Here is a 25,895-nt window from a genome sequence, read left to right on the forward strand (position 1 = left end):
ACATTTACGGTTTTGCGTCAGATATTTTCTCGTTGACCACCAGCATGGCGAAGAGAAAGTCACAAGTATGGATTAATTTCCAAAGAATGAATGATAATGAAGCAAAATGTAACACATGTGAAAAGTTAATAACATGCAAAGGAGGCTGAACTAGCAATTTGACAAAACATTTGATACAGCACAGAGTGCCACAGGGCTTATACCAGATTTATAGTGAAAGGCCTATAAATATATATATTTGTCAACCGTTGAGTCACCATGGTTTAGGTAAGCGTTTAGGAACAATTACCTTTTGTAATGCTGAATTGCAATTTATTATTTACAAGTTCACTGAATAACTGAATTACTATTAAATTAATATACAACTAATTAATAAATATAACTAATAAATATAATTTATAACTTGGTTTTATTCAGAGACAGAGAGATAAAATGTAATAAGACAATTTCAGTGGTGTTCATTTGAAAAAAAATGTGTTGCAAGAATGGCTTAATTAATACTGTAATATATGTACAGTACAGGACTTTTTTGACATTGCCAACCTGTGAATTAATTTTAGAGCAAGTAATAAACACAAAATGGATTGTTTGAGTTGCGTATTGTGCCTTTTTCCTTTACCACTATTTGTTTAATAATTTTAATGGAACCGGAATCGGAACCGGAATCGTTAGGCGGAACCGGAACCAGAACCGGAACCGGAAAATTTCTCACGATTCCCAACCCTATTAACGAGTGTACAGCTGATGTACACTCAACAGCTGTCTGAATTCACTCACTCATTTTCATTCACTCCTTCAAGTGAACTGTATTAGTGGACTAATAATGTAGGGAATAGTGATTGAGGGTTTAGGGGGCGATTTCGGATTCAGCCCTAAAATGGGTGAGCCAGACAAAGGAGACCAGGAACGTGGTTGGGAACCCCTGCTTTAGATAACTTAGATTTGATTCAACATTGGGAGTTTGTCATTGAAGTGTATCGTATTGGATCATACTGTGTTAAGTGTTTAGCAGCCTATACATGAGCAGAGCTTTGTTGTAGCTGCCCTGCATTACAAGTACAGCAGTAAAGACTTGAAGGTGACCCTCAGCTAATCAAATGAAAAATATGACTGTTCTGGAGTAGCTCTTCAAGGGGAAGTGGGGGAAGTGTAATTATATGCATCTCTTTTCCCATTTCATTAGATTCAGCGGCACACTTTTTTGAGGAGTGTATAAGTGCATATAGACGTGCACTAGGCCCACAGGACACACTCACCCTATGTGCCCAAGATGACTTCAGTCATTTCCTCCTACTCACGGGACAACAGGAGGTCAGCTTAAAATTCATCTGGATATGGTGTATATTATGGAAAAGATATGGAGCTTTATATTTTAACTATATATACACTACCATTTAAAAGCTAAAAGTCATCTATATGTATAACACTTTTCACAATACACATTGTTTCAAAGCAGCTTTACACAAAATATTGTAAATGTTTATAATATCTTCATGCTTTATAGTTGCATTTAGCAGATTAGAGCCGGGTGATAGTATAGTTACTGTACATTTTGTGACAAAATAAAAAAATCAGGCAAGTGGGATTTGCTTTATAGTATATATCACTATATACAGTAATATATATAATTTATTATAGTATATAGTATAATCTTTTAATTTTTCAATTTTTGACCAGTATTCAGAATCTTGGAGGAGACATCATATTTAAGGTGGTTAAGTTGGGGTTATCTCTTATACCGAAAGACTGTCTTTATAAGGAGTGTTTGGGCGTTTTTGTTTTTCAGAGCTGTGCTGAGATCCAAAGAGAGTCTCTGTCCCTTAAGAAGAGCACGTTTGGTGAACTGAGTGCAGAGGTGGCAGAAGCGCTGCAGCTGATTGGTGGAGTGGAGATGACACAGGGTCAGATGAGACATGCCTACCGGACACTCAAGAAGGTGAATCAAATCTCATACATGATCACTATGCTGTAGCAGTTGGCTGTTAGCTGTTAATGGATATTTACTCATACATTATTCATAAACATCTGTGTGTTACAGATCACATAAAGTATCTAGTAAAACAGTCCTGCAATGTATTTATGATCAAACATCGCCGGTGTACTAAAGTCAGCATGAAATAAATTCACAAAAAATGCATGTTTTTGCATCTTAATGTGAATAATGAATTTATTTAATTTATAGTTTATACTAAAAAAATTATAAATTAAACATCTCTCTGGTGATGTATGCCAGACTTTTCCAATCATTTAGCCCGCCTGCAAACAATCGACTGCAAACTCGTGTTCAGATTTGCCTCTATATAGTTAACAACCGATGGATAAAACAGTATAAAACCTTTTTTTTATGCCCAACAACAGCACAATACAAAAGAAAAAATCAGTTTCTACTTCCGTTACATCGTGACATTAAAGGGATAGTTCACCCAAAAAAATGAAAATTCTGTCATTAATTACCCTCGTGTCGTTTTCATTGCTTCATAAAATTAAGGCTGAACCACTGGAGTCACATGACTATTTTAATGATGTCTTTACTACCTTTCTGGGCATATTAATGAAATTGTTGTCTATGGAGGGGTCAGAGAGCTCTCGGATATCATCAAAAATATCTTCATTTGTGTTCCGAAGATGAACTAAGGTTTTACGGGTCACATGATAAGGGCAACATGGTGAATGTAGTACATCCAGATTACATTCATACTATATAGAATGTACTTTTTTTTAGCGGTCATGAAGTAATAACTTATTCAGAATAAGTACCTACTCAAGAGAGTATACGCTTTCGGACACACCCAATATATACATTACAGTTTTGCTGAATTTGATGCTACATCTACATGGAATTCTGATGGTATAAAATAGAGTTTATCAAATAAAGTTTATTCAATATATTTCACCAAGATCCATACAAAGTTGCTAGAGTCTGTGCAACTGCCGTTTGTGTAAAAAGAGATCTGAACAGCTTTATCTCTGAGGACCTCATGTCCTCAGAACTATGCTCTAATCTTGGAGTGTAGCATGAATGACATTTCCCATCAGAGGGAATGCCTTTCCTGATATGAAACGTTCCAAGAAATAACATTGTGTTCTTAGTCCTTCTAGATGCAGGTAGACATTTTCATGACCAATGATACATTGCCGAGTGCTGTTAAAAGGTCACTGAATCCAGTTTAAAGGACCTTCATTGCACCTTCCACTAGAAGAAATGTAGTATTCTAAAATTGTCTTAACTCAAATCCTAAAATGAATCTTCAATTGTATAAATAGACATGTTATTTCAGACAGTATGTTTATTGTGGTAACTTGCTTTATTTAGGTTATTACCAACGGTAGTTACCAACGTTTCAGGTAGGGTGGGCAATTTTCGGAGAGGCTAACAATAGCGAGCTAGCTTTGAAAGCTAAAGATCCCATCCTCCCTTCAGAGCATCTCCAAAGCCACGTCTCCTTCAAAACACATGAACGCGCACAGCAGGGAGCAAACAAAAGCGCCATGAGAGACACATTAAACTACCTTGTGTCTCAAAACACATAACATTACAATTACAATAACAATGAACATAAACAACTTAAAGAGCTCTGACCTGTACCACCTGACTGCTGCAAATGCATTTCACCGTTGATAGTGTTGACATTGAAACTCATAAATTCGAGTCACGAACCACTCCGAGTATAACGTTACGAGTTTCCATCTCTTTCAAATTACAGTAGTTATGGCATGAACGCAGCATAAGCTGGTTGTTTTAGTTCAAGAGGAACTGTAAAAGGTGGCTGCTGTTTCAGTTATGGTGCTCGTGTCTGACGTCTGGCTAACTCTGCATAGCATGAAACGCGCTGATGATGCGTGATGTCTGTGCGAGGAAGTATGGAAATACACGATATGTTGACAGGCAGGTAGGACATTGTACATTTGCATTCGGACCAAATGGACAAACATTATATGGTCCTACGCCTTCCACAGACATTATAAATACATTTAGACCACTTATCTTAGCGATTGCTATCGTGATGAGAAGAGACTTCAACTAACATAACATTAAAAAAAATCTGGAACAAAACCTACCCTGCCCTTAAAATGTGTTTTCGTAGCTTTATTTAAAGCTGGATTATTTTTGGATGGGACAATGTTATTTTTAGTGTCTTGGCCAGCTCACTTGATGTCCTCCTCCAGGAGTCCCAGTTCGTGACGTTATTCATTCTCACTCTCTGCTTTTAACATTTGATGCTGTATAAAGATGCTACAACATCATCCTAAATATGCGAGTGGCTTTTATTTTATTTTTATTTGGTGACACTGAAACCCCTTCTGAGATAATTTGATGACTGTTGATCTTTGGAAACCTGTCCCCACTCGTCTGTAAGTGAGCACTGTTGCTATGTTGCTTTGTTGTTGTATTGAAGGGCTCCGTTTCTGGGGTTGTGAATCAGTGGTCCCACGCTCTATGCTTCCTCAGGCTACTAACCTTTCCCCGTTACCTCTGACAGAAACGAGCAGCTCATATCATGTTCTTTCTCTTGTAATCATGACAGCTGCTGCAGCAGAGCAACACACTCTCAGTTTAGACTCTGGCCTAAAGCCAGTGTTTTGTGGTTAAAACAGACACCGGGATTTAAATAAGCGAGAATAAAGTTAGATTATATATAAAATATATAGTATATTATGTTTTATGCAGTCTTTAGATTAATATCCAGTCCTTTTTGAGAGCCTTTTTTTTAAAGACACACGCACCTTTGAGAGTCACTGCAACTGTTTTCCCGTTGAAGTGGGCCCCATGACATCACTTTTCCCTGTGGAAAGTGATGAAAACATGGACCAAGACTTTTCAATCATAAAGGAAACTTTGAACAGAACTTTCCTTTGTCTATTTTTGGAAAGGCTGTTGTCATGTCGTCATTTTGAGTGTTTTTCTTCCAAACCGTTGCCGTTGTTTTGAAGAAGTGAATGAGATGGGGTTTATTTGAGGAAATGAAGTGGCTTGGCCAGGTATGCTGTGATATCTGTTTGCCAAAGGCACTCCTCCACTCTACTATGTCCGTGAAATCAGAGTCAAGCCGTTCACTACCCTTTGAGCTCCGCAAAGCAGAGCACTAAAGCTTACATGCTTAGATTAGACTTTTAACAATAACAAATACAAACTTTTTTGATATTTTAGTTTCATATTTACAGTTTTGACTATATCGAAGCTCAGCTAGCAGTTTATTGTTCACCAGGCCTTTCTATCCTTTAAGAAAAAAGTTTTTTTTAACATTAATTCTTTATTAAAACTACTTATTAGTCTGTGTAGCAACTGTACTATAGCTTATAGTCCAATGTTTGTTTGCTTAATCTATATTTGGCCAACTTTATCAACCTAAAAGTACAAATATTTAATGTAACCTCAAATGAATCAAAAAGGTGCAGAATTATATTATAATACAGGTGCTGGTCATATAATTAGAATATCATCAAAAAGTTGATGTTAGTCATTTATAATCATCAAAATTAAAAGAAATAAACATTTGAAATATATCAGTCTGTGTGTAATGAATGAATATAATATACAAGTTTCACTTTTTGAATGGAATTAGTGAAATAAATCAACTTTTTGATGATATATGACCAGCACCAGTATACCCTACAGATCAAAAATTTGGAATAATCAGAATTTTTAATGCTTTTTTTATGCTTCACAAGGCTGCATTTATTTGATAAAAATACAGTAAAATTGTAATGTTGTTAAATATATTTACAATTTAAAATAAATGTTTTCTATTTTAATATATTTTAAAATGTAATTTATTCCTGTGATGGAAAAGCTGCAATTACTTCAGTCTTCAGTCTCACATGTTCCTTCAGAAATCATTCTGATATTTTGATTTGTTATTATTAATCATTTGTATATGTTGTATTTATATAAAAAAATATACATACAGTACATCTAATAGTTTTGGATGGAGTATAGCATGTCACAAATGTTCCCAATGTTTTGCTAACCATCAATACCTGTGTCTCTCTTTCAGTGTCTGGATATTCAAAGTATGCTGTATGGTCCTCAGCACAAGAAAACCAAAGCTACACAAAGAACCGTGGACATGTTGTCTCAGTGAGTTTCCTACTCAATCATGTGTGATGCACATTCACACTATAGCAGGAAGTCACAGTGCACTCTAAAGTGCTTTCGGTGCAGTACATGGACAATTTACCTGAATGTAGTGTATTGGTGAAAGTGAATATTATTAATAGATGATGCATTTAATGCTTTATGGTCTTTTTCTAGGTCCCCAGAGGTCAGTGAGAGACGTAAGGAAAGTCGTCTTGAAACAAGGCCTCCATTCTGTGCAGTGGTCCCATCTGCATCTGAGGTGACATCTAGTATGTCTAACTCATAACAGAAGTGACCAGCAGGCCGATCTAATGAATGTGGCATGGACTGTCAGGGATGTTTGACCTCATCCTATTTCACCAAGGGAAATCTGTGTATTGGGAAAAGCAAGGCAGTCTTTCTAGAACTGCACACACACTCTATTGTGTCTTTAGAGTGCTTGGCAAGGTGACTACCTCTGCCCTTTAAAAAAATGAGAACTGTCCAGTAGTGATCTAATACAGTCACAGCAGTTTCTGCAAAATACTCGTTGACTGGTGAGCTGCAGGCCTCTCTAGCAAAGAGTTTTTATTCTTATATTATTTCTGAGAATTGAGCAGAACTCACAACATGAACTCTGTAAGGGTTTGTTTATTGTGTTTGCATGTAAACCAATGTTCAGACAGTGAGAAAACTAATCTTTTTTTAAGAGTAAACAGCACACAAAACACCCCTTTTGTGAATTTTCATTTTGCAAAAATACATCTGTAATCTGCCAGCCAAAACCAATCTTTGCTGTGGCAGTTAATCATGTGTCGCAAACTGTAAACCTGTAGATGCAAAAACTGAGGTTTCACAGTGATGGTTGAGTCATAAAACCCTATGCATAGATTCACAACAAAGAACGGCAGGTTCTGAAACACCATCTTAAAGGATGCAGATAAATGATTGGAAATGGTTAATAATGATCCCTAATAACTTATGATGTATCTGTTAACACAGTGTTTCCCAAATTTGTTTGTGACCCCAGCCTAATGAGTAAGAATACCCAAATACCCCTTCATCAACACAAACCAGAAATGGGGTTCTTTCGTCTTGTATTATACTGAATATTATTTAAGTCACTTAAATGTGAAAAATCATTTCATTAGTAAATTCTGTCATTAATTACTCATCCTCATGTTGTTCCAAACCCGCAAGACCTTCGTTTATCATCAGAACACAAATCAAGATATTTTTTATGAAATCCGAGAGCTCTCTGACCCCTCCATAGACAGCAACATCACTGCAACTTTCAAGGCCCAGAAAGGTAGTAAAGACACTATTAAAATAGTCCATATGACTATAGTGGTTCAACCTTAATGGTATGACGCGGCAATACTTTTTGTGCTCAAAAACAATCAAAAATAACTTTATTCAACAATCTCTTCCCTGTAACTCTCTTACGCTATTCACTTTGTTGGGTTATTTGCAAAGTACAGCTAATACAAAGTACAGTTCCTAGTTTTACGGCAAAACACCGGATTACTATTGTCCAAGCACGATCCCATGATCACATGCATGCGTTGTGGTGCTTGCGTGAATAGGAGACTGGCACGGAGAAGAGATTGTTTACATTTACGCATTTGGCAGACGCTTTTATCCAAAGCAAACCAGCAACCTTCTGCTTATCAGTTCCATGGTTTAACCCACAGGACCTCCATCTCACTGGACCAGATTATTGAATAAAGTTATAATTTTTATTTGTTTTTAAGCACAAAAAAGTATTCTTGTCGCTTCATAACATTAAGGTTGAACCACTGGAGTCACATAGCCTGACGTTGTCATCCTCAATTCTAATCAGAATATGGGTCTGATACTGCTCCGTTGGGCTGTGATTATGGGGTGTGTTTCAACCGAACCAGGAAAGACCTCAATCGGATAGACCTACAACCAATCAGAGCAACGGAGCGACGCATAACGTTAGTTGTCAAATGTCAACAGAACTCAACTGCACTGTGTTGTCAAGTCCACGGGTTGAAGCGACCCCAATTATGTGATATACAGACCCAGGAATGCAAATTTTAGCAGGCAGTCCTGCCAAAATAACACATTTTTTCCCCCAAATGCCTTCCGCCCCCCGGAAAGCTATTGGGCTTGTTTTTGGCTAGTTTTGACCCTGTCTGCACGCAGCACACTGGAATAAGTAGCCTAACGTTAGAAGAAAAAGATGAGTGTAAACGATCTTTGCCGGTGTTGTAAAAAAAGAATTTAAGGATACACAGAGTTTACTTACCAACACGATCATCAGTTCTGAGAGAAATAGTAAAGGTGAATGCATATACGAACAAGTTCTCTGTTTAGGATTAGAACAAATTCAACCCAAGCGCCTTTGATGACGTGGATGATTACGTTACTGTTTATCATCTGTCCATCACCGTCTAAAGCCCGCCCTGACAATTTCATTGGTCCGAACAGTTTCTGTTCGGGCATAATTATTCTCTACCGATCAAGTCCAGACCGAACTGCCCGAGTAAAAATGTTGTGGGCGGGGCTAAGTTCGGCTGGCATCCAGGCTAGGAGTCACATGGACTATTTTAAGAATGTCTTTACTACCTTTTTGGGCCTTGAAAGTTGCAGTCTATGGAGGGGTCAGAGAGCTCTCGGATTTCATCAAAAATATCTTAATTTATGTTCCGAAGATGAACGAAGGTAGCCTGACGTTGACATATTCAATTCTAGTCAGAATATGGGTCTGATACTGCTCCGTTGGGCTGTGATTTATGGGGCGTTTCAATCGAACCAGGAAAGACCTCAATTGAAAAGACCTACAACCAATCAGAGCGACGCATAACGTTAGTTGTCAAATGTCAACAGAACTCAATAGCAATTGGGCGGGTTTTGTTGGGAAAACTTGGCAACCCTGTCTGCACGCACACTGGAAGAAGTGAGTGTAAACGATGTTTGCCGGTGTTGTAAAAAAGAATTTAAGGATACACAGAGTACCAACATGATCTTTCTGAGAGAAATAGTGAAGGTGCATGCATATACGAACAAGTTCTCCGTTTAGGATTAGAACAAATTCAACCCAAGCGCTCTTTGGTGACGTGGATGCTTAAGTTACTGTTTATCATCTGTCCATCATCGTCTAAAGCCCGCCCTGATAATTTGATTGGTCCGAACAGCTTTTGTTCGGGCATAGTTGCTCCACAACGGATCAAATACAGACCGAACTTCCCAAACTCAAATGTTGTGGGTGGGGCTAAATTCGGCTGGCATCCAGGCTAGAACGAAGGTCTTACGGGTTTGGAATGAAATGAGGGTAATGAGAGTAATGTATGACAAATGTAAAAACTCACACATGTTAAATGAGATTAAGCACCAAGTTTAATAAAGTAAAATCACATTTATTCAAACTTGAACCCCTGGGATCACTGTGTTAACATATATTATATTGAGGATCTCATGTATAGATCTATGATAGTTTATGATAAAAATGACCATGTTAAATCATTCAATGAAGTTGAAATGATGTTACATGCTTCATTGTTTAGATTACACTCTTTTTAACCCCAGCATCGTTAATAGGCACAGGACTGTCACCATTGCAGCATCTGGTGACATTAACATGAATATGCTGATAACTGTTAAAAGATAAATAGAAAAATAGAGGAAAACACACATGCTTACACTTTAAATCTTCAAGCTGTTACACTATTTTACCTTGAGGTGTCAATGGAATCCTAAAAATAGACTCTCATTTAGTGGAGCTGGATCCTCATTCTGCGTAATAGGTTGTGACACAGACTTAATAGCACCGAATAGCTATTCTGGAAGCACTTACACACTTCGGTGTAAGCTGCCTTGCACTTATTTTTAATGTGAGATTTCTACGATCACACCCCTCCCTCCCTCTCTCACTGTCTCTGTACAGTACTAGAGCAATGAAAAATGTGTCGTCCTGGAAAAGCAGGATTGCTAGATTAGTCCTTGCTGGTCTAATGTCATTTAAGGATTAAGAGATCTCTGGGATGCAGGAAGGACAGTCTAGTGCTTCTCACCTTCAGAACTAGACAGTGACGGTGATCAAATATAGACCACACTATATAAACCGAAAATATCAAAATTTGTGAATGAAGATATTTGTGACATTATGAATAAAGTTTTGAATAAATCACAAATATATGGCCAGTTAAAGCTAGCACTATTTCTGCATACTGCATGAAAATATCTCCATCTCATAAAAAAAAGAAACTTGTTTTCGCAATGCTATGGAAACTAGAAGCACAGTACGGTACTATAACAAAGTGTGTGTTTTATATAGTCAATGTATTTTTTAAGCTACTTAAAAATGAAATGGAAAGAAGCTTAGTTAAAGCTGTACTACACAGTGAAAATGAAATAAAATGTTATATATCAACAAAGCAACGTATTAAAGTGATTAGCTTTAGCTTTGTTAGCACTTTAGCTATGTCAGACATTTTTAATGTGTAACAGTCTTTTTTAATTCCGGTTTAAAACACCTGATTGTTTTGTTCAATTCAGAATGAATTACGTGATCGACAATATTTTGAGCTATAATGTGTAATTTGTTATTTCATGATATCACTCATCTTTGGGGCTTTCAAGATAAACAGTTGCGATTCTTTTCTCATGACAGACCTTCAAGTGGGGGTCAATCATCTGGGTCTGTGAGAACTCTGTAGCGCTGCCGCTTCTTTGTACTTTAACTGCTCCTCCGCTTGTTGATGCAGAGGAGCCGTTGTTCACGTCCATCTGAAAAGTGAAAGATTGCTCACTAGGGCCCAGCTTGATGTGTTTTTCCGTCTTGCCGGCCTCGTCGGTTGAGCTCCATTGTTGGATCTCTTCGTCGCTGGGCATCCATGGCATTCCCTCCATTTGAAACTCCTCCTGGGAAATTTTCATGGTGTATCCTACAGCAGCTCCACCACCGAGGGCCTGCTGGAGCGTTGGGTGGGATGAGCTCAGCGCTGCCATTATCTGCTCTTCAGACGGATCATCATCTCCTTCTTCCAGCAGCCCAGACTCCTCCAACGTCTGGCACACATTAAGCTCTGCCACGATGGTCCTGGTTCCGCTGTCTGTAACTTGTTCTACTTTTTTGATGTCAACAGAGACATTTTCTGGAGTCTCTCTACCTTTTGTAAAAAATGCAAGTTCTTCCTTGAGGGCTCCAGATACACTCTCTTGGATTTGCTCCAATGCTCCTCTGAGCTGCTGTTCGGGATCTAGAGACTCCTCCCTTAGGATCCCTACTATGGACTGTTGCATTGTGGGAGAGACGTGCACCTCTTCAATTATGCAGTCTTCGATGTTGTCTCTCAAAAACGAGTGGTCATCATATTCGGGTGAATCTGTGTACCTCTGAACTTCAGCAGTGGGCCGTTTGGGGTCATCTTCCTGGTAATATCGTTCATCAGACAGATCATCCATAACTCCATAATGGCTATAAGACATAAACCTTCCACCATCCTCCAATTCAGACATGTTGTCTTCAGGGGTGGAGACAAAGTATTCTTGTGAATCTTGGCCATGCGAGAAGTAGGGTAAGCTTTCATCTCTGGTAACTTCCTGAACCTGCACAGAGCCACTGTTTCCATAATGTGAGGCTTCAGCAGAACCACTCTCTAAGGGTTTCATGGTCTTAGGGTCACTCTCTAGCTCCTCGATTCGGAAGGACATCGACGAGGGACTGACGTTTGGTTGTTTAGACTTAATCTCCACAGTCTCCTCTATTTCAATTTCATCCTCCTCATCACTCTGCACAGGTTCCTCGATTATCTCCACATTCACCGACTTATTTTCCCAACTCTCACCTTGCAGGCCAAGACTCAGCAGGTTCTCGATCATGGTTCCCGTTGGGGTTCCCTTGATGTTCTCCAAGGTGATTTTCTTGACTCCCATGCCAAGAAGTTCCTCCATGGCAGAATCTTCAGACAGATCCAGCTCTTCCTCGACTTTAGATTGTAAGACAATCTGAGTCTTAGTGGATCCATCCTCTTGCTCCGTTTTCTCCACATGATATGTGAATTTTGAGTCAGGGGACCTTGAGCTGACCTTAGTATCTAAACCAGCTGGTTTCATGACCTGCTGAATGATTTCCTCCGTGGAAATTGCATTTAGTACTTTTTTCTCCCCTACAAACACCTTATGCCCTACATTTTCAGACTCTCTCACTCTCTCTTTAGCTATTGATTCTTTCACATCCCCTCTTTCTTCTTCCTTTGGTTTTTCTTTATCTTGCTTGGCATCCATTCTCTTTTCTTTTGTTTTAACATCTTTCTGTCTGCTTTCTTCAGTGGCGATCTTGCTCAAACTCGCAAGAGGCGATATCACATTCACTGGCTTTGGTTTCTCTATTTTTGAGGCTGTAGAGCTTGATATACTTTCGATTCTATAGGGGGGGTGATCAAGTGAGTCCTTTGAAGAGTGCTGTGAAACCTCCTTTCTCATACTTCTCTGATCTGTTTCCTCTCTCTTTATCTCAAAAGAAGAGACACCAGGTTTTGGGGTACTGGAAGCAGCTGCCTGCGCTGCTTTGGTAAATGAAATCATGTCCCTTCTTGAAGCAGGACTTTGCTGGGCACGATTTGATACACTGATGGGCACGATCCTGGAGGGTTCGTGAGAATGAAACTGACTTGATGTAGATGAGGTTCTCACGCTGGAAATAGGCTCCATATATTTAACATCATATCCTGTGAAGGCTTTTTTCCTTGTATCTGGCCGACGTGCCGAATTGATGGAGACTCTTGGAGTGTAAGGATGGGATGGCATTTTTATATCTACAGTAGATAAAAATGAAGAGATACATTTTACTTTCTAACATCTGTCTTAGTATGCTTTGTTGAAATGACTGAATAATTAGAATAATGACAGTAAACAACATTTTAGTGTTGTTAAAATCATATAGCATAAAAGCATTATTTCAAGCTGAATGACAAACAAATACCTATTATTCTTTCTCTTGAATGCTGATTGGACCACATTTGAGCATGTCGTCCTTCTTCTTCCAAGAGTGCCCTAATGAACATGACAATGTCAAAGATACAGGCAAACAGGCGTATATAAGGTCAGTCTAATTACTTTAAGCAGAACATACAGTATCATGAACAACCTAAGCGCTTCTTTTTCACCTCTTTTGAGAATGCTGACTACCTCCATGCTCTGCCATGACCATGCAAAAGCTCAAACAACACTGAGGGCAACCAGAAAACCTACCAAGCCCATGGACATGTCCTAAGCAGAAACACAGTTAAGGTCACTAACAACACTTTTCATCTCCACCATTGTGTTTAATTGGTTAAACGGGTCCTTGAGCAGTTCTGAACCTACCTTGACAATGCTTTTACAAGGAAAAAGCGCTGGAGAACCAAAGCGAAGCAGACTTTGTGGAGCTACAAACAGTAAATCTGTGAAAGTCCCCTGTGATCTCTTTGAAAGACTGCACTAAAAATAACTGCCACAATGCACCCTGGCTGTTTTCATTATGGCTCGCGATGTGGAGCGGTTTGAAACCGACAAATGGAACTTCTACATTATCATGTCTCCAAAACATCGCAACTATACAGATTGACCATCTTCAGACTGGAGACCAACCAAACATTTGATTAAGAATAGTTTTTACATATATAGTACATATAGTTTTTAAATAATACATATTTCAAATACCTGCAATGGCGGATCTTCTACACACATTATAAAGTGGGGAGCATAACAAAAAATGGCAGTAAAAAAATTCTAAACATTTTTTTTTTTAATCTACTGTTATGTAGCTTTATTTAATAACTCTCCATGCTAATCTTTCATGTGCATTAGCTAATGCATCAGACAGCTTTATGACAGAATTAAAATCATAAATCAGCTTCAGTGTTTGTTCAACATTCAGTGATTAAGTCATAAAAACAGTTATCCAGTCTAACAAAAAAAGAGGGGCGGGGCTGCAAGCAGACTTGCCAAATGGGCGGGCATTAGTCGCTCTGTTGCTGCAGTGGCTAAAAATACATCTACATGGCTCGTGTTGAGGGTGGTTGCTATGTCAAACTTCTCTACTCAAATCTCTAAACAGACAACAGTCAAACGTGAATATTCACATTACTGGTTGGAGAAAGTTTTAGACACCCATGCTTTTAAAATAGCAAAATAAGAGGCCATTCACACAGAATACGTTTTTGTTTTTAAAGACGTGAGACATAGGGAGTAGAATGGTTAAAAACGCAGGTTCCTAGGTCCCTAGATGCGTTTTTGTGTTGTGCAGCACTGTGTGAACGGCCCCTAACAATGAAATATGAACTAAAGACATTTTAATAGCTTTCAAGAACTCCTGCACTGGTCCTTAGAGATGTCATGTCAGCCAAAACCCGTGAAGCACAAGTAATTTTGGTATTAATATTTAATGTCACCAAGAGAATGTAGGAGGAGATTCGTTTTAAGGGCACCGAAACAGGTCATTCATCCCTGTGCTTGAATTAGCATCAGACCATACATACAGTACAAATATGAGCTTGAGGTAACTGTCAAAACTGAATGCATGAAATTCAAGTCTTGGCAGAAGACCTCTGATGAGCATGAATAACCAGAAAAAGAGAAGCAGAATGTGCAACATGGTCATTAAGGGAAAGGCTGCATTTAATTGATTTCGTATGCTCTACCTGTATGCTGCCACTTCCAAAGCTAGACCCATCTTGACCTGTAGGAGATCCTGATGGTCCTTCAGCTTGTCTGAGATGGTGTTGGACAACATGCCGCGCTCATACTCCAATTCCTCAATGATAGCCTGTATGACAAGAAGAAAGACAGTTAGCCTGCTTGCCCTTTTACAAAAACACACACACACACATTATCTTTGTGGGGACTATCCATAGGCGTAATGGTTTTTATACTGTATAAAACTGTATATTCTATCTCCTTACACTAACCCTAAACCTACCCATCACACAAAACTTTCTGCATTTTTACATTTTTAAAAAAAACTAATACTGTATGATTTATAACCTTGTTTCCTCATGTGGACCTCAATTTAGGTCCCCACAGTGACACAGGTTGAAGTCCCCACCCGGATAGAAAAACACGAACACACACACATAGCATAATTGCAATAATGCACTGAATAGTATACCGTTTAAACTATAAAGGCTAATTTTATCTCATCTCTCTCTTTCAAAAGAGTGTCCACTTGAATCTAATTGATGCAATGTATATTTTGGGGGCTACTGTTTGTGTGATGCACCTGTTCGAAAGCTCTTCCAACATCACCCCCTGCTGAAATCTCATTATTTATTTAAAGATACAGGGGTTTTTAATGATAGAAGGGTTATCTACTTTATGTTGGTCAGAGTCACAAAACAAGACTTTTTAAGTCAATGTAATTCACAGATCGAATACCTGATATACAACATTCAATGGTTAATGCGAGCTCTTTAAATTTCCCCCTGTCCAATTGCTTCAAACCCTCCATCGTGTACTTTTGGTGGTCTCAAGGGGTGACATAAATGTCACCTGACCAATATTAGCTACGTGATGCAACAAGTTGAACATGTTTCTGGGTCAACATCAACATCCAATCAAACAATCAGATCTGAGGAATAGGTTTATAGTTATTTAGGCTTACAACAAGAGGCTTCCACACAAATCTCATTCACCTATCATTTCCTTTTGATTTAATGGATATGGTTAAGGTTAAAGCTACACTGTGTAACTTTTTTTGTCTATTCTTAGCTAAAAACACTTAGTTCTTTCAAAAATATATGTGCTCATTAATGTATATTTACTTCTTTCAAGTAATAAAGTATTCTCGTAAGTTTATAATATGCCATTGAAAATACATAAGGTAATGGGATCTAACGGTGGTCGCCATGTTGCCCCTCCATCTTGAAAGTACATTAGCCAAAGAGGGACATACCCGTAAATTCAAACTTCGCTTTTCGCGTTTTAACCGGTTTTAATACTCGATGGCACTGTACAAAATTCTCTGCCTCGCGCATGTGCGCGTCAACTTGTTCAGACTTGTCTGGTGCATGTGCAGAGTGTTTTCATCTCAGCAGCGTCCAGTAACAGAGTTATACGGAGTTTTCCTGGCTTGTTTATTCCTCAAAAGTCTGTTTTTCCTTGTGTGGTATTTCTGTGCGTTAATAACTCCGTAAGTAATAATAGTTATTGTCATTGTACGTTAGATGTGTTTCAGAGTGTGTCATTAGAGTGTGTCGCCTAATTCAGTTGATGTCACCTCAGAAGTATTTTTGTGTCAACATACAATAGCGTAATGCTCACCTATTTGAATAATCATTCAGTTATTTTGTTATCAACAATGTTTATTCGTTTATAGAAAATATTTGCTTGTAATGTATGTTGATGGAAATATGTATCAGGTCTGATCGGCATATTAACAATTGTTATACAGAGCGCACTGCAGTGCTAAAGTTAAAGCGGCGCACACACTTTTGTAACCGGACACCGCTTGTTAGCAGCAGCTCCTCTCCTTTTAATGCAGCTGCATTTAGCGCCTATATATGGTACAATAAGCTCTGGTTTACGGTTACATTATACAAATGTAACTTATAAGTATAGTTATACAGTTCTTAACTGTGTATGTATATTTACCATCTTTATTTGTTCTCTCACAGAAACCACATTTATGTACATATCCACGCAAACCTGTTTATGCCTTGCAATTGGATGACTGAATAAACATTACTATCATCAAAGTTCACTCTGGATTAGCTGCAGTTCTTTCTAGCCGAATAATTAGGCCAGTTGAGTTCCAAATATCCCACAGGCACCGTGTCGAATGTGGACGAGGTCGAACTGGAAGCCATGTTAATCTTGGACTAAATCGGCCACCGTAGGAGTTGAAACGAAATCGGAATTGAGAGGAACAGAAACTAAAATTCCATGGATGGTCATATACCTTTTCACCACTAGATGGGGGAAAATATCACACAGTGTAGCTTTAAGGAATATGTTCCAGGATCAACAAAAGATGTCTTACTTTGCAAAATCACAACGACCCATCATTAGTTTGATGAGTGCATATCTGTATTTTTGGAAGCGGAACATTTGGCACTCAATAGGCTAGCAATACTAACTGCAGTAATATGTTAAGAGTGACATCCTCCATGCAGCCCATTCAATTCCGCTCACAGTGACACGACACTTTACTGATGCTTGCACTTTGCTTCAGTAACTACTCATTTGTCATTCTCCCTGGAGAGAGGCAATAATGGGATGAAACTTTAATGTTTTTTTTTAAAGCACATGGAGCTAGAGATATTGGCAGTGCCCAAGCACTTCTCACATGAGTCCAAAGGGGACCATTGAAAGAACAGGTGTTGGGATAATGTTCGTCTACATGAAGTTGATGTCTGCTTTGCTTGTGTTTTGTAATATTTTTCTTTACTCTTGAAGCACCGATGAACTTATATTTCTCATAAATTTAATTAAACTATTTATAAAAACATTTTAGTTCGAAAAGTTCAAACATTTACAAAAAAATGAAACAAACAAAGTCAGTAAATGGTGTTTAACCTTCAGAAATGTTGAATACATTTTATATGCGTGCTCTTTATGCATTATAGTAAATGTTATTAACGAAATATAGGCCTATTTTAATCAGTATTCTTTTTGTTTGATATTTTTCCCCTCTAAAGTGGGCCATTTTACTATTCTAGGGAAGGGGGATACCGACATTGTTTAAAATCAAATAACTCATAGGTGGGTTAACATGGGATTTATGCCTCTAATTCTCAAAAGAAATAAAGAAAGTGATGGTACACTTATGTGTACTCTAGAATGTGTGATGGTGCTGCTGTCTCTAGTAATGCGCACAGTGGGTGTGGCGCTGTTGAACATCCTTACGCAATCCCTGTTTTCATCAGACTGTGGCAATGTGATTTTTTTTTTTTAATTAATTTAGAGGACCTTGTGTTTTGCTTTGACACCCACCTCATACTGACAGATTTCAGCTCTGAAATTGTCTTGCATGTTCACGAGCTGCTCCTCAAGGTTCAGCTGCACTTTTGTTTGTTTCTCGATTTCGTCACGCAGCCTCTTGAACTGTGAAGCACATTCCCTCTTTTCCCTCTGAATGTCCTCCAGCCTCGCGTGGTCTGCTTTTATAGACTCTTCGATTTCTTCTACCTTCAGGCGGTACATGTCCAAAGTCCCCTGCCAGCTTTCAGAGAAGTTGGCCGCGTACTCCTGCACCTCTTCCATCGTGACTGCTGGAGGTGCGTGATGCATTTGAGTCACGACGCGTACAGTTCGGGAGTGCACCTGGTCCCTCAGCTGGGCGGTTTCCTTTCTGTGGGCATCTTCCAAAAACTTATATTCGTTTTCCAGCTCAACCAGGCGATCTTCCAAAGCACCGTTGGTCTGAAGAGTATGATGGAGCTGCCTCTCGCAGCCTTTAAGCTCGGTGTCGATGCCTTTGCCCACCGAGGCTTCCTCTGAACGCATCGCTTGAAGCATCTGGAGTTCGTTGCGCAGCTTCTGTCGTTCCATCTCTGCTCGGCATTTCTCGAAAGATAAACGCTCCACCAGTCTCCTCATTTCCCGTAGTTCGGACATGTGTTTGTTTTCCCATTCTCCAGACCTGTTTTGTCTTATTGAATTGATTTCGCTTATCAAGCCGGTATTTTCTTGTTCCAACTGTTTTGAGCGCATTAGGTAGTGGTAGAGTCTTTGGTTGAGCTCCTGTAGTTGGAGCTTCTCGCTTTCAAACGGCTCCCTCGTTCGGAACATTTTTTCTTTGTAATTGTGTAAATTTGGGTTACGCTTAAATGTTTCAAGTTCGAAGTTCATCAATTATTTCGTTGTCATCTGTGTTCTGCGTCGGTGAGAAGCGCTGGGCGGAGGCAGAGTCGAACAAGTGCGGAGGATTTGAACTGATCCCATGTCCCGTTAGTGAGCCCTACTATGATCACGGTGTAGCTCATGAATATTAATTACGCAGCGCTACGTTCGCCCAGTAGAGTTAGTGATTTGCTGAAATATGCGCGACACGCATACTTGAATATTAATTAGGTTACATGACTGGACGCTCCCGTAGGCTTGCTTAACAACGTCAGCCCGCTCTAATAAATATTCACAACTCAGTCCTTCGCCATGGTAGGTTGTACAAATTCTGTCCCATACTCCCAGTAAGATGTTTGAAGGAGTGCGTCTTTAGCTCTATGATGGGATATGAGATGGCTCTCCCATGTGGAGAAAAATGGACAATGCACTGCCTCACAGCCTCATTAGTCACTTTCGGTTATAGCCCTAAACATGACATTTACTGTGTAGTACTGTTGCACAACATCGTTACTTTCGTCTTCAGTTACGAAAAAGGTGTTTTAATTTTTATAAATTCTCATCTCGATGGACACTACTCGCGAAACTGTACTTGTAACAGGTACGTGGCTTACTTTGGGTCGGTAATAGACGCATTCAGCACTTATTTCGAGCGAAGGTGTCGCAGTTAAAATGGTGTCGCTGTGTAAATATAAATAACATGTTATTAGTGTTTCTTAATCATTCAGCTGTTACTTTTAGGTATGTTAAATGCTATTTATTTATTTTTCTAATTCACTAGGTTTTGCCCCTTTTCGACAATATGTAGTGCATCCAAGTTGGGAGGCAGCTAAGGTAGGCCTAGTAAAACAATGCCATTTGTACCCTTTTATATAAGTAAATATAATACATTTTAAATCATCTAGCCAAATTAAAGGAATTCACCCTCCCAAAAAAATCCCGAACATTTGATTTTACTCACCTCATGTCTGTGGAAACCAGCGAAGAACAAAATACACGGGTATTTTTTTACTATGTACCTTAATGGTGCTTTTGTCCTTTTTTTTAATAGCTTACCATGTAATAAAATTCTAATTTTCAGGTTCCTTTTCAGGAATACAAATAGGTATAAACCTCATGTGCTTTAAAGTAATCATGTGCTCGTCTGTAGGATTGACACATACACTTTGCTATTTGAGCAGGGATTGAAGATGGCCGGACTTGGATTGGGCATTGATGTCCAAATTATGGAGATTCCTGTCAGTTATGCAAAATCACAAGAAGTCCTTGATGATATCTGGCAAACAATGACTCCAAAGGTACCTAACACATATTTAGACATCTTGATGAAACACTTCATAACAGAGAAGAGATTACGAGAGGCTTTCTTAAATATTCTAGAGGCTATAAATGAGAAGTTTAAAGCATCTGAGATGGCTTGTCTTAAAACTAAAACATTGTAGGTACTTTTGATACCAAATTATGATAGAGACATTTCCCCCTGTGATGTGCAGGTGGTTATCCATTTGGGCATAGCCCCAGGAGCCAAAGGCATCACACTGGAGCAAACAGGCAAGAACCACTGCTACAAAGACAGGGATGTGAGCGGTCTGTGCCCTGTTCATCACTGCTGTATTGAGGGAGGACCAGAACGACTGGACTCTATCATAGACATGAGGTCCCTTAGCAAGCATTTACAGAAACATATGGGACTTGATGTCATCTACTCCAGGGATGCTGGGAGGTAATGAGACTAACAATTTGATTCGTGGATAAAACTTGAAAATATTATTGATCTATAAAAATTTAGTTATCTGTAAAATGTGTTGATTTAAAGGGATACTCCACCCAAAAGTGAAAATTCTTTCATTTACTCTCTCACCATAGATATGTATACATAGATGCCACATTTGAATGCTCCAGAATAGGTACTATACATTTTAATTTGAACTTACTTAGCGACCGTTAAAAAACTATGTTCCATGGGAAAGTGAAGTGACCATTGAATGCACGCTCGCCAGAAGTAGCAGGTCATCCAGGGACTTTTCGCCCACTGTTTTTCAAATACTATTGTTGTGTCCCAATTCGCCTACTTATACTACTACGACCTAAAAGTATGTACTCTTTTTGTGAAGAAAAAATATATACTTTTGAGTGTGTAGCAGAAGAGTATGCAAGCTTTGGGACATTCTACTTCGTCATCCTTAAAGGACGCTTAGTTACATGCATCCTGTCACCATTTAAACCATAGATATACATAATTAAGGCTAGATGTCTTACGGCGGAGTCTCTAACGTCATCACCGGCGGCCATCTTGTCACAGGCAAGCTTTTTGGCGGGCTCTGTGGTACCTGATGTAAGGTGAGTGATCTGCACGAACACAAATACTCTTATCTTGCCGAAATCTGTGTATCGTCAACATGGTCGTCACTCACAGGAAAGCTGTAGTCTAGACTTTGAGCACACAGAATTTCTACAGACACTGTAAAATGATGTCACACTCTGATGATGTCTATTTTATAAACATGAATTCAACATATAACAAATGATAATATATTAAAAATGAAAAAAATATACAATCTACTCTTTTTTTTATTCAGCCAAGAGGTCACGCCGTGACGTACCGATTTCTACTGGTCACACATCTTCACGTGATGCGAATTCGCAGGTCAGAGTTCACCAAACTTGAACTTTGGAAAACTTTTAGCATGAGTTCGCTTTTCCTGTCTGACGCATTCACATGCTTATGAATGGAAGTCAATGGAAGGAAATGTGCAGTGTGGCCACCCCTTAGGAAACAATGGCACAACATGGCTTTCCGTCATGTTCGCTTTGTGTGGTTCTTGAAGTGTCATCTTTGGAAGTCCCATACACTTCCATCAAGGCTTGACATTTTTTTGCTCACTAGCCACTGTGGCTAGTGGTTTTAGCCGCTCAGCATTTTCACTGGCCACAGTTTTGACATTGATACCAGGGGCAAAAAGATATAGCCCAGATGAAGCCCTGACTTCCATTATATGGACTTGCAGAGATGGATTGTTTTTCTAAAAAGCTGTATTGCATTTGAAAAAAAGTCTAATACATCCTTACAGTAAATGATGCAAGAATTTTCATTTTGGGTGGAGTATGCCTTTAAAGTAGCCTGGTCCTACCAGACTCTTGTACATTTCATTTGTACAGAGAGTCTGGCCACTCTCCATTGACAAGCGTTAACTTCCTTGTAGGCGGGTACTCTGTTGAAGTTTAAAACTATTGGATCTGCTATTACCAATCGCTAACGTTTGGTCGTGACTTATGTCATCTCAAACTAGCGCACAACATAAACGTCATCGTTCTCAGCCACTCCCTCTGTTCACTGATTGGACCGGTTAAAATTTGACCGGAGAAAACCAGAGAATATACCGCAATCCCAGACGGAGTACTGAAGGAAAATGAAAATTGAGTGTAAGTACGTAGCAGGGTGGAATCAGGCTACCTTTAAAGTCCTGTACAATTGGAATGTAATTCAACGTTTATTTTTCTTCTTCTTTTGCGAATTCTCTCATAACATTGTTCTAATGATAAAATGGCATACGATTACTAACATCAAGTTAACAACCTGCAGGTACCTGTGTGATTTTGTATACTACTATTCATTGTACCATGGGCAGGGAAAGGCTGCGCTGATCCACGTGCCCGCCTCAGGCAGCCCGGCAAGCCCAGAGAGACTGGTACCACAACTCCAGACCATCATCCACGCTCTGTTACACCAGCTGGCCAGCTCTGCACACACAACCTCAGAGTACGTGGACAGCACACATCCTCCATAAAACATAATCCTGTCATGTAGATCACACAGTGGAAATTCAATAAGCGACACTTGACACAAGCCTTCAGACTCATTCATTTTTTTAATTCAAAATTTAAGAAAAAAAGAAAATACATGAAAATTCTTCAAATATACATTAAGCCAATGGCATGTAAAAAGTCTACCATCTCAACTGGAGGTGAGGAGAAAACTGAAAAACAGGAGGCCTTAGATACATAACTTACAAGAAGACGAGAGTACCAGCCAAGCCGTTTCACCATCAGTTTCTACCAATCAATGCAATGACACAGAGATTTTTTTTTATTTTTCTCTTTTTCTTTTGTGTGAAAGGAAAATAAAGTGTTATTAAACTCTTTTCAGTACAGTAGTTCAAGGCCCCTTTTGAATTGTTTTTTTTTTCTTTTTCCGGAATGCCAAGCAGAAACAACAGTGCCTGGGAAATGATGTCTGTGAAACCTCAAGCTCATTATTGCAATTAAAATGCATACATGCATCTTTTCTAAACCTGAGGTTTTGCATTATGAAGAAATATAATAAAATAAGAATAGTTCTCATGATAGTTGAGGAAAACATCTTTCAGTCAATCTACCTTCAGGTTTGCAGAAAATTTTCATTGCAACATAAGCTATTTCTACTGTAAACTTGTCTCTTTTTATCTTAAATTCTAGTCATGTTCTCGCTCTCTCTCTCTCTCTGTGTCATGACTACCCGTAATCTACTGGACATCGCTGTCCTATTTGTGTATGTGTGTTTCTGTAGAACCGTAACCTACTGGTAACTAAGGAACCTTGGCAGCATTCAATGAAAACCGACATTCACTTTGCAACAGGCCAATGCTTTTGTCCATATTCATTACAGAAAGAAAAAAAGAAGCAGAAATAAATAGTGATATCTATTATTTTCCCATTATAAACACATCAAAATCTTAAAATCACTACATCTACATGTGATACACTCCCACCCATATACATACGCAACAATACAAGCACAAGGGCTTTTATAGAATGGTTGTTTTCGATCGTCTTGTACCACACAGAATAATATTCTTTTCTAACAACGTGCCTCTCGGCATCCCGACCAGGTCTCTTTCTACAAGCGTCCAACCCCTGGAGTTCAAAAGATCCAAAATACCAAAGTCTTAGAATATATTAAGTGCCATGAAACAGAACGGCCAGGGGTTGCGAGACCGCGACTCTCTCCGAATCCTCTTTGCAATTGAATCGTCTGACCCATCTGTTTTTAAACGGTTGTTTGGAGAGAGAAAGCATGTTGCTTAGATCCACCACCTACCCGATGCTATTGGCAAGACTATTTCTAGTCTCTGTAAAGCAGCATGTTGTCAGCAGCAGTAGAAAAGAGGCAAAACGACAGCCCTTTCTCCCTCTAGAGAATGATGTCGATGAATATGGCGACAATTGGCCCTTTGTAGTATATTGTACTCGCTAGACGTGGAGTGCATGTGACCAAACAAATCAGTTGGAATGCCTTTTCCAGGTAGGTTTATGAGAAAGGAAAAAAATCCACTGGTTTGTTGTAACAAAATCCACATTGTGAATTCAATCGTTAGATGCTTTGGCCAAAAGGTATTAGAGCAGACTGCAGCAATAACGTTATGTTATATGTTACATGTTATAGGCCGATAACAGATGTAGGAGACTGAAATTGCTGCGCCTAATGCTGAGTTCTTACTGAACCATTAAACTAATGGAAACTTAAACATGTAGAGTTTTTAATGACCGCATCATATCTGGACTTGAATCATGTTTCTTGTTGAAGTCTAATATGCACTCCTAAACCTGTATGAACAGCCGTTTCATTGATTAGACGGCAAAGTGAAGAATAATATTAAATATGAAAGAAAAACACTGATAGCCTATAGCAAAGAACTGTTTTATCTCTAAGGTCCATCACGATGAAGCCATCTGGTGAGTTCGGTTTTTTAACACGATTATTAATAAAAGTATTGCATTGTGATAAGGGATGCAATAGACACGCCACTAGGAACCCCATAGGCATGATAGCTCACACCATGACTTCCTCTCTCTCTCATTCCTGGGAGCTTGTACTCTGGGGTGCTTAAAGAGTTTTTTTTTTTTTTAAATCAGAGACATGACAGAAGATGATAAGGTGTCCTCTACAGAAAAAAAAGTGAGATGTATTTGATCATTTCATATACTTACACATTTAAAAAATAAAAGAGAATGAGGTAGATAGATGCTGAAGGAAATGAAAAAAGAAAGTCCCCCAGTCATGACATCATGGAAAATGCATCTAGAACTTTATACTAAATCATAAGGGCATTTGTACAGTGATTTCAACTGGTATCACACACACACACAAAACAGGAAATTAAATAAATACCCCTTCAAAGGGGGAAAATTACCTTCTAAAACAGGATAAATAAGTGTATTCCCAAATACACATGGAGAAATTCTTCAAAAGTAAACCTTTTAGTTTTTTTTAAGCCAACTAGCCAGGGAAACCTATCGTTTTATTTAGCAATCTTTGAAGAAACCGATCACTTTTCTGATCTTGAACCGATTCTTATTTGGTTACAGATGGCATATTTCTTAAGGAAGGTTAGTGCTTATTGCATGGACTTATAAAATGGAGGTGGTGGTTACAGAAATGCATCTTGTTTGGAGGCGATACAGGCTGGTTGGCATATGCGAGACAAATTAAGACAACCCAATTAGCCCTGTTAGTTGCTATTTAGTTACAAAAATAGGGAAGAAATGTAAATGAAAACTTCCGTCAACGCCTGGCAGGAGGCATGAGCGTGGACACTGACATACTGTACGGTTTACTAAACTGCGAGGAGAGGCCAGCAACTAAACAAAAGCTGAGGTGGAATCAGCTATGATGAGAACATGATGTTTGAAGAACAAAACCGTATCATTAACCTGAGATTGAGCTGCACCTCATGAGCAGGTGCAATGGTAGACAACTGTATCAAGGGTGCCTAAAGTTCACATGCAGAGCTAAAGGAGTTTGTTGTAACTAATAATAATAATAATAATAATAATAATATAGAGAAATGTTAAACACAAGGCAATGGACATGTGGCAATGCAGACAACCTCTTAGGGAGAAAAAATAAAAATAAATTGCTATTCTCTTTTTTTTTGTTTCTTTTTTCTTTTTTTTGCAAGAAGAGTATAAAGCATAAGAAAATGGACTGTAGTGGAGATATCATAAAATATTAAACCTGAAGGATTTCCTTTATATATATATATATATATATATATATATATATATATAT

At 38.7% G+C, this 25,895-nt stretch overlaps 3 protein-coding genes across 5 annotated transcripts in view; 2 read left to right on the forward strand and 1 right to left on the reverse strand.

Annotated features, from left to right (window-relative positions):
- The window catches only part of ttc23 (tetratricopeptide repeat domain 23), a 19,190-nt gene extending 12,351 nt beyond the window's left edge, over window positions 1-6,839 (forward strand). Inside the window, exons 8-11 of the mRNA XM_079825861.1 lie at window positions 1,184-1,311; window positions 1,787-1,936; window positions 5,997-6,079; window positions 6,254-6,839. Coding sequence (XP_079681987.1) covers window positions 1,184-1,311; window positions 1,787-1,936; window positions 5,997-6,079; window positions 6,254-6,365 — 473 coding nt within the window. The 3' untranslated portion in view covers window positions 6,366-6,839. The remainder of the gene's footprint in view (window positions 1-1,183; window positions 1,312-1,786; window positions 1,937-5,996; window positions 6,080-6,253) is intronic.
- Window positions 6,692-19,008, reverse strand: synm (synemin, intermediate filament protein). Its single transcript, XM_079825860.1, has 4 exons — window positions 17,999-19,008; window positions 14,710-14,834; window positions 13,011-13,081; window positions 6,692-12,843 (listed from the first exon to the last, which is right to left on the reverse strand). Exons 1-4 carry the CDS (start codon window positions 18,854-18,856, stop codon window positions 10,643-10,645), a joined length of 3,255 nt encoding a protein of 1,084 aa, XP_079681986.1. The 5' UTR covers window positions 18,857-19,008; the 3' UTR covers window positions 6,692-10,642.
- On the forward strand, window positions 18,984-23,248 carry pgpep1l (pyroglutamyl-peptidase I like). 3 transcript variants are annotated; one of them, XM_079825862.1, is made up of 6 exons: window positions 18,984-19,448; window positions 19,629-19,681; window positions 20,029-20,145; window positions 20,341-20,570; window positions 22,431-22,607; window positions 23,056-23,248. In XM_079825862.1, the coding sequence occupies exons 1-6, from the start codon at window positions 19,415-19,417 to the stop codon at window positions 23,111-23,113; spliced, it is 669 nt and encodes a 222-aa protein (XP_079681988.1). In that variant the 5' UTR covers window positions 18,984-19,414; the 3' UTR covers window positions 23,114-23,248. The 3 variants fall into 3 exon arrangements, with proteins under 3 accessions (XP_079681988.1, XP_079681989.1, XP_079681990.1); XM_079825863.1 differs by lacking the exon at window positions 23,056-23,248 and having other exon boundaries at window positions 22,431-23,005; XM_079825864.1 differs by lacking the exon at window positions 19,629-19,681 and having other exon boundaries at window positions 19,327-19,448.
- The last annotated feature ends 2,647 nt before the right edge of the window (window positions 23,249-25,895 follow it).

The sequence above is a fragment of the Gobio gobio genome (genome assembly GCF_949357685.1).
Source record: "Gobio gobio genome assembly, chromosome: 9".
Taxonomy (NCBI): Eukaryota; Metazoa; Chordata; class Actinopteri; order Cypriniformes; family Gobionidae; genus Gobio; species Gobio gobio.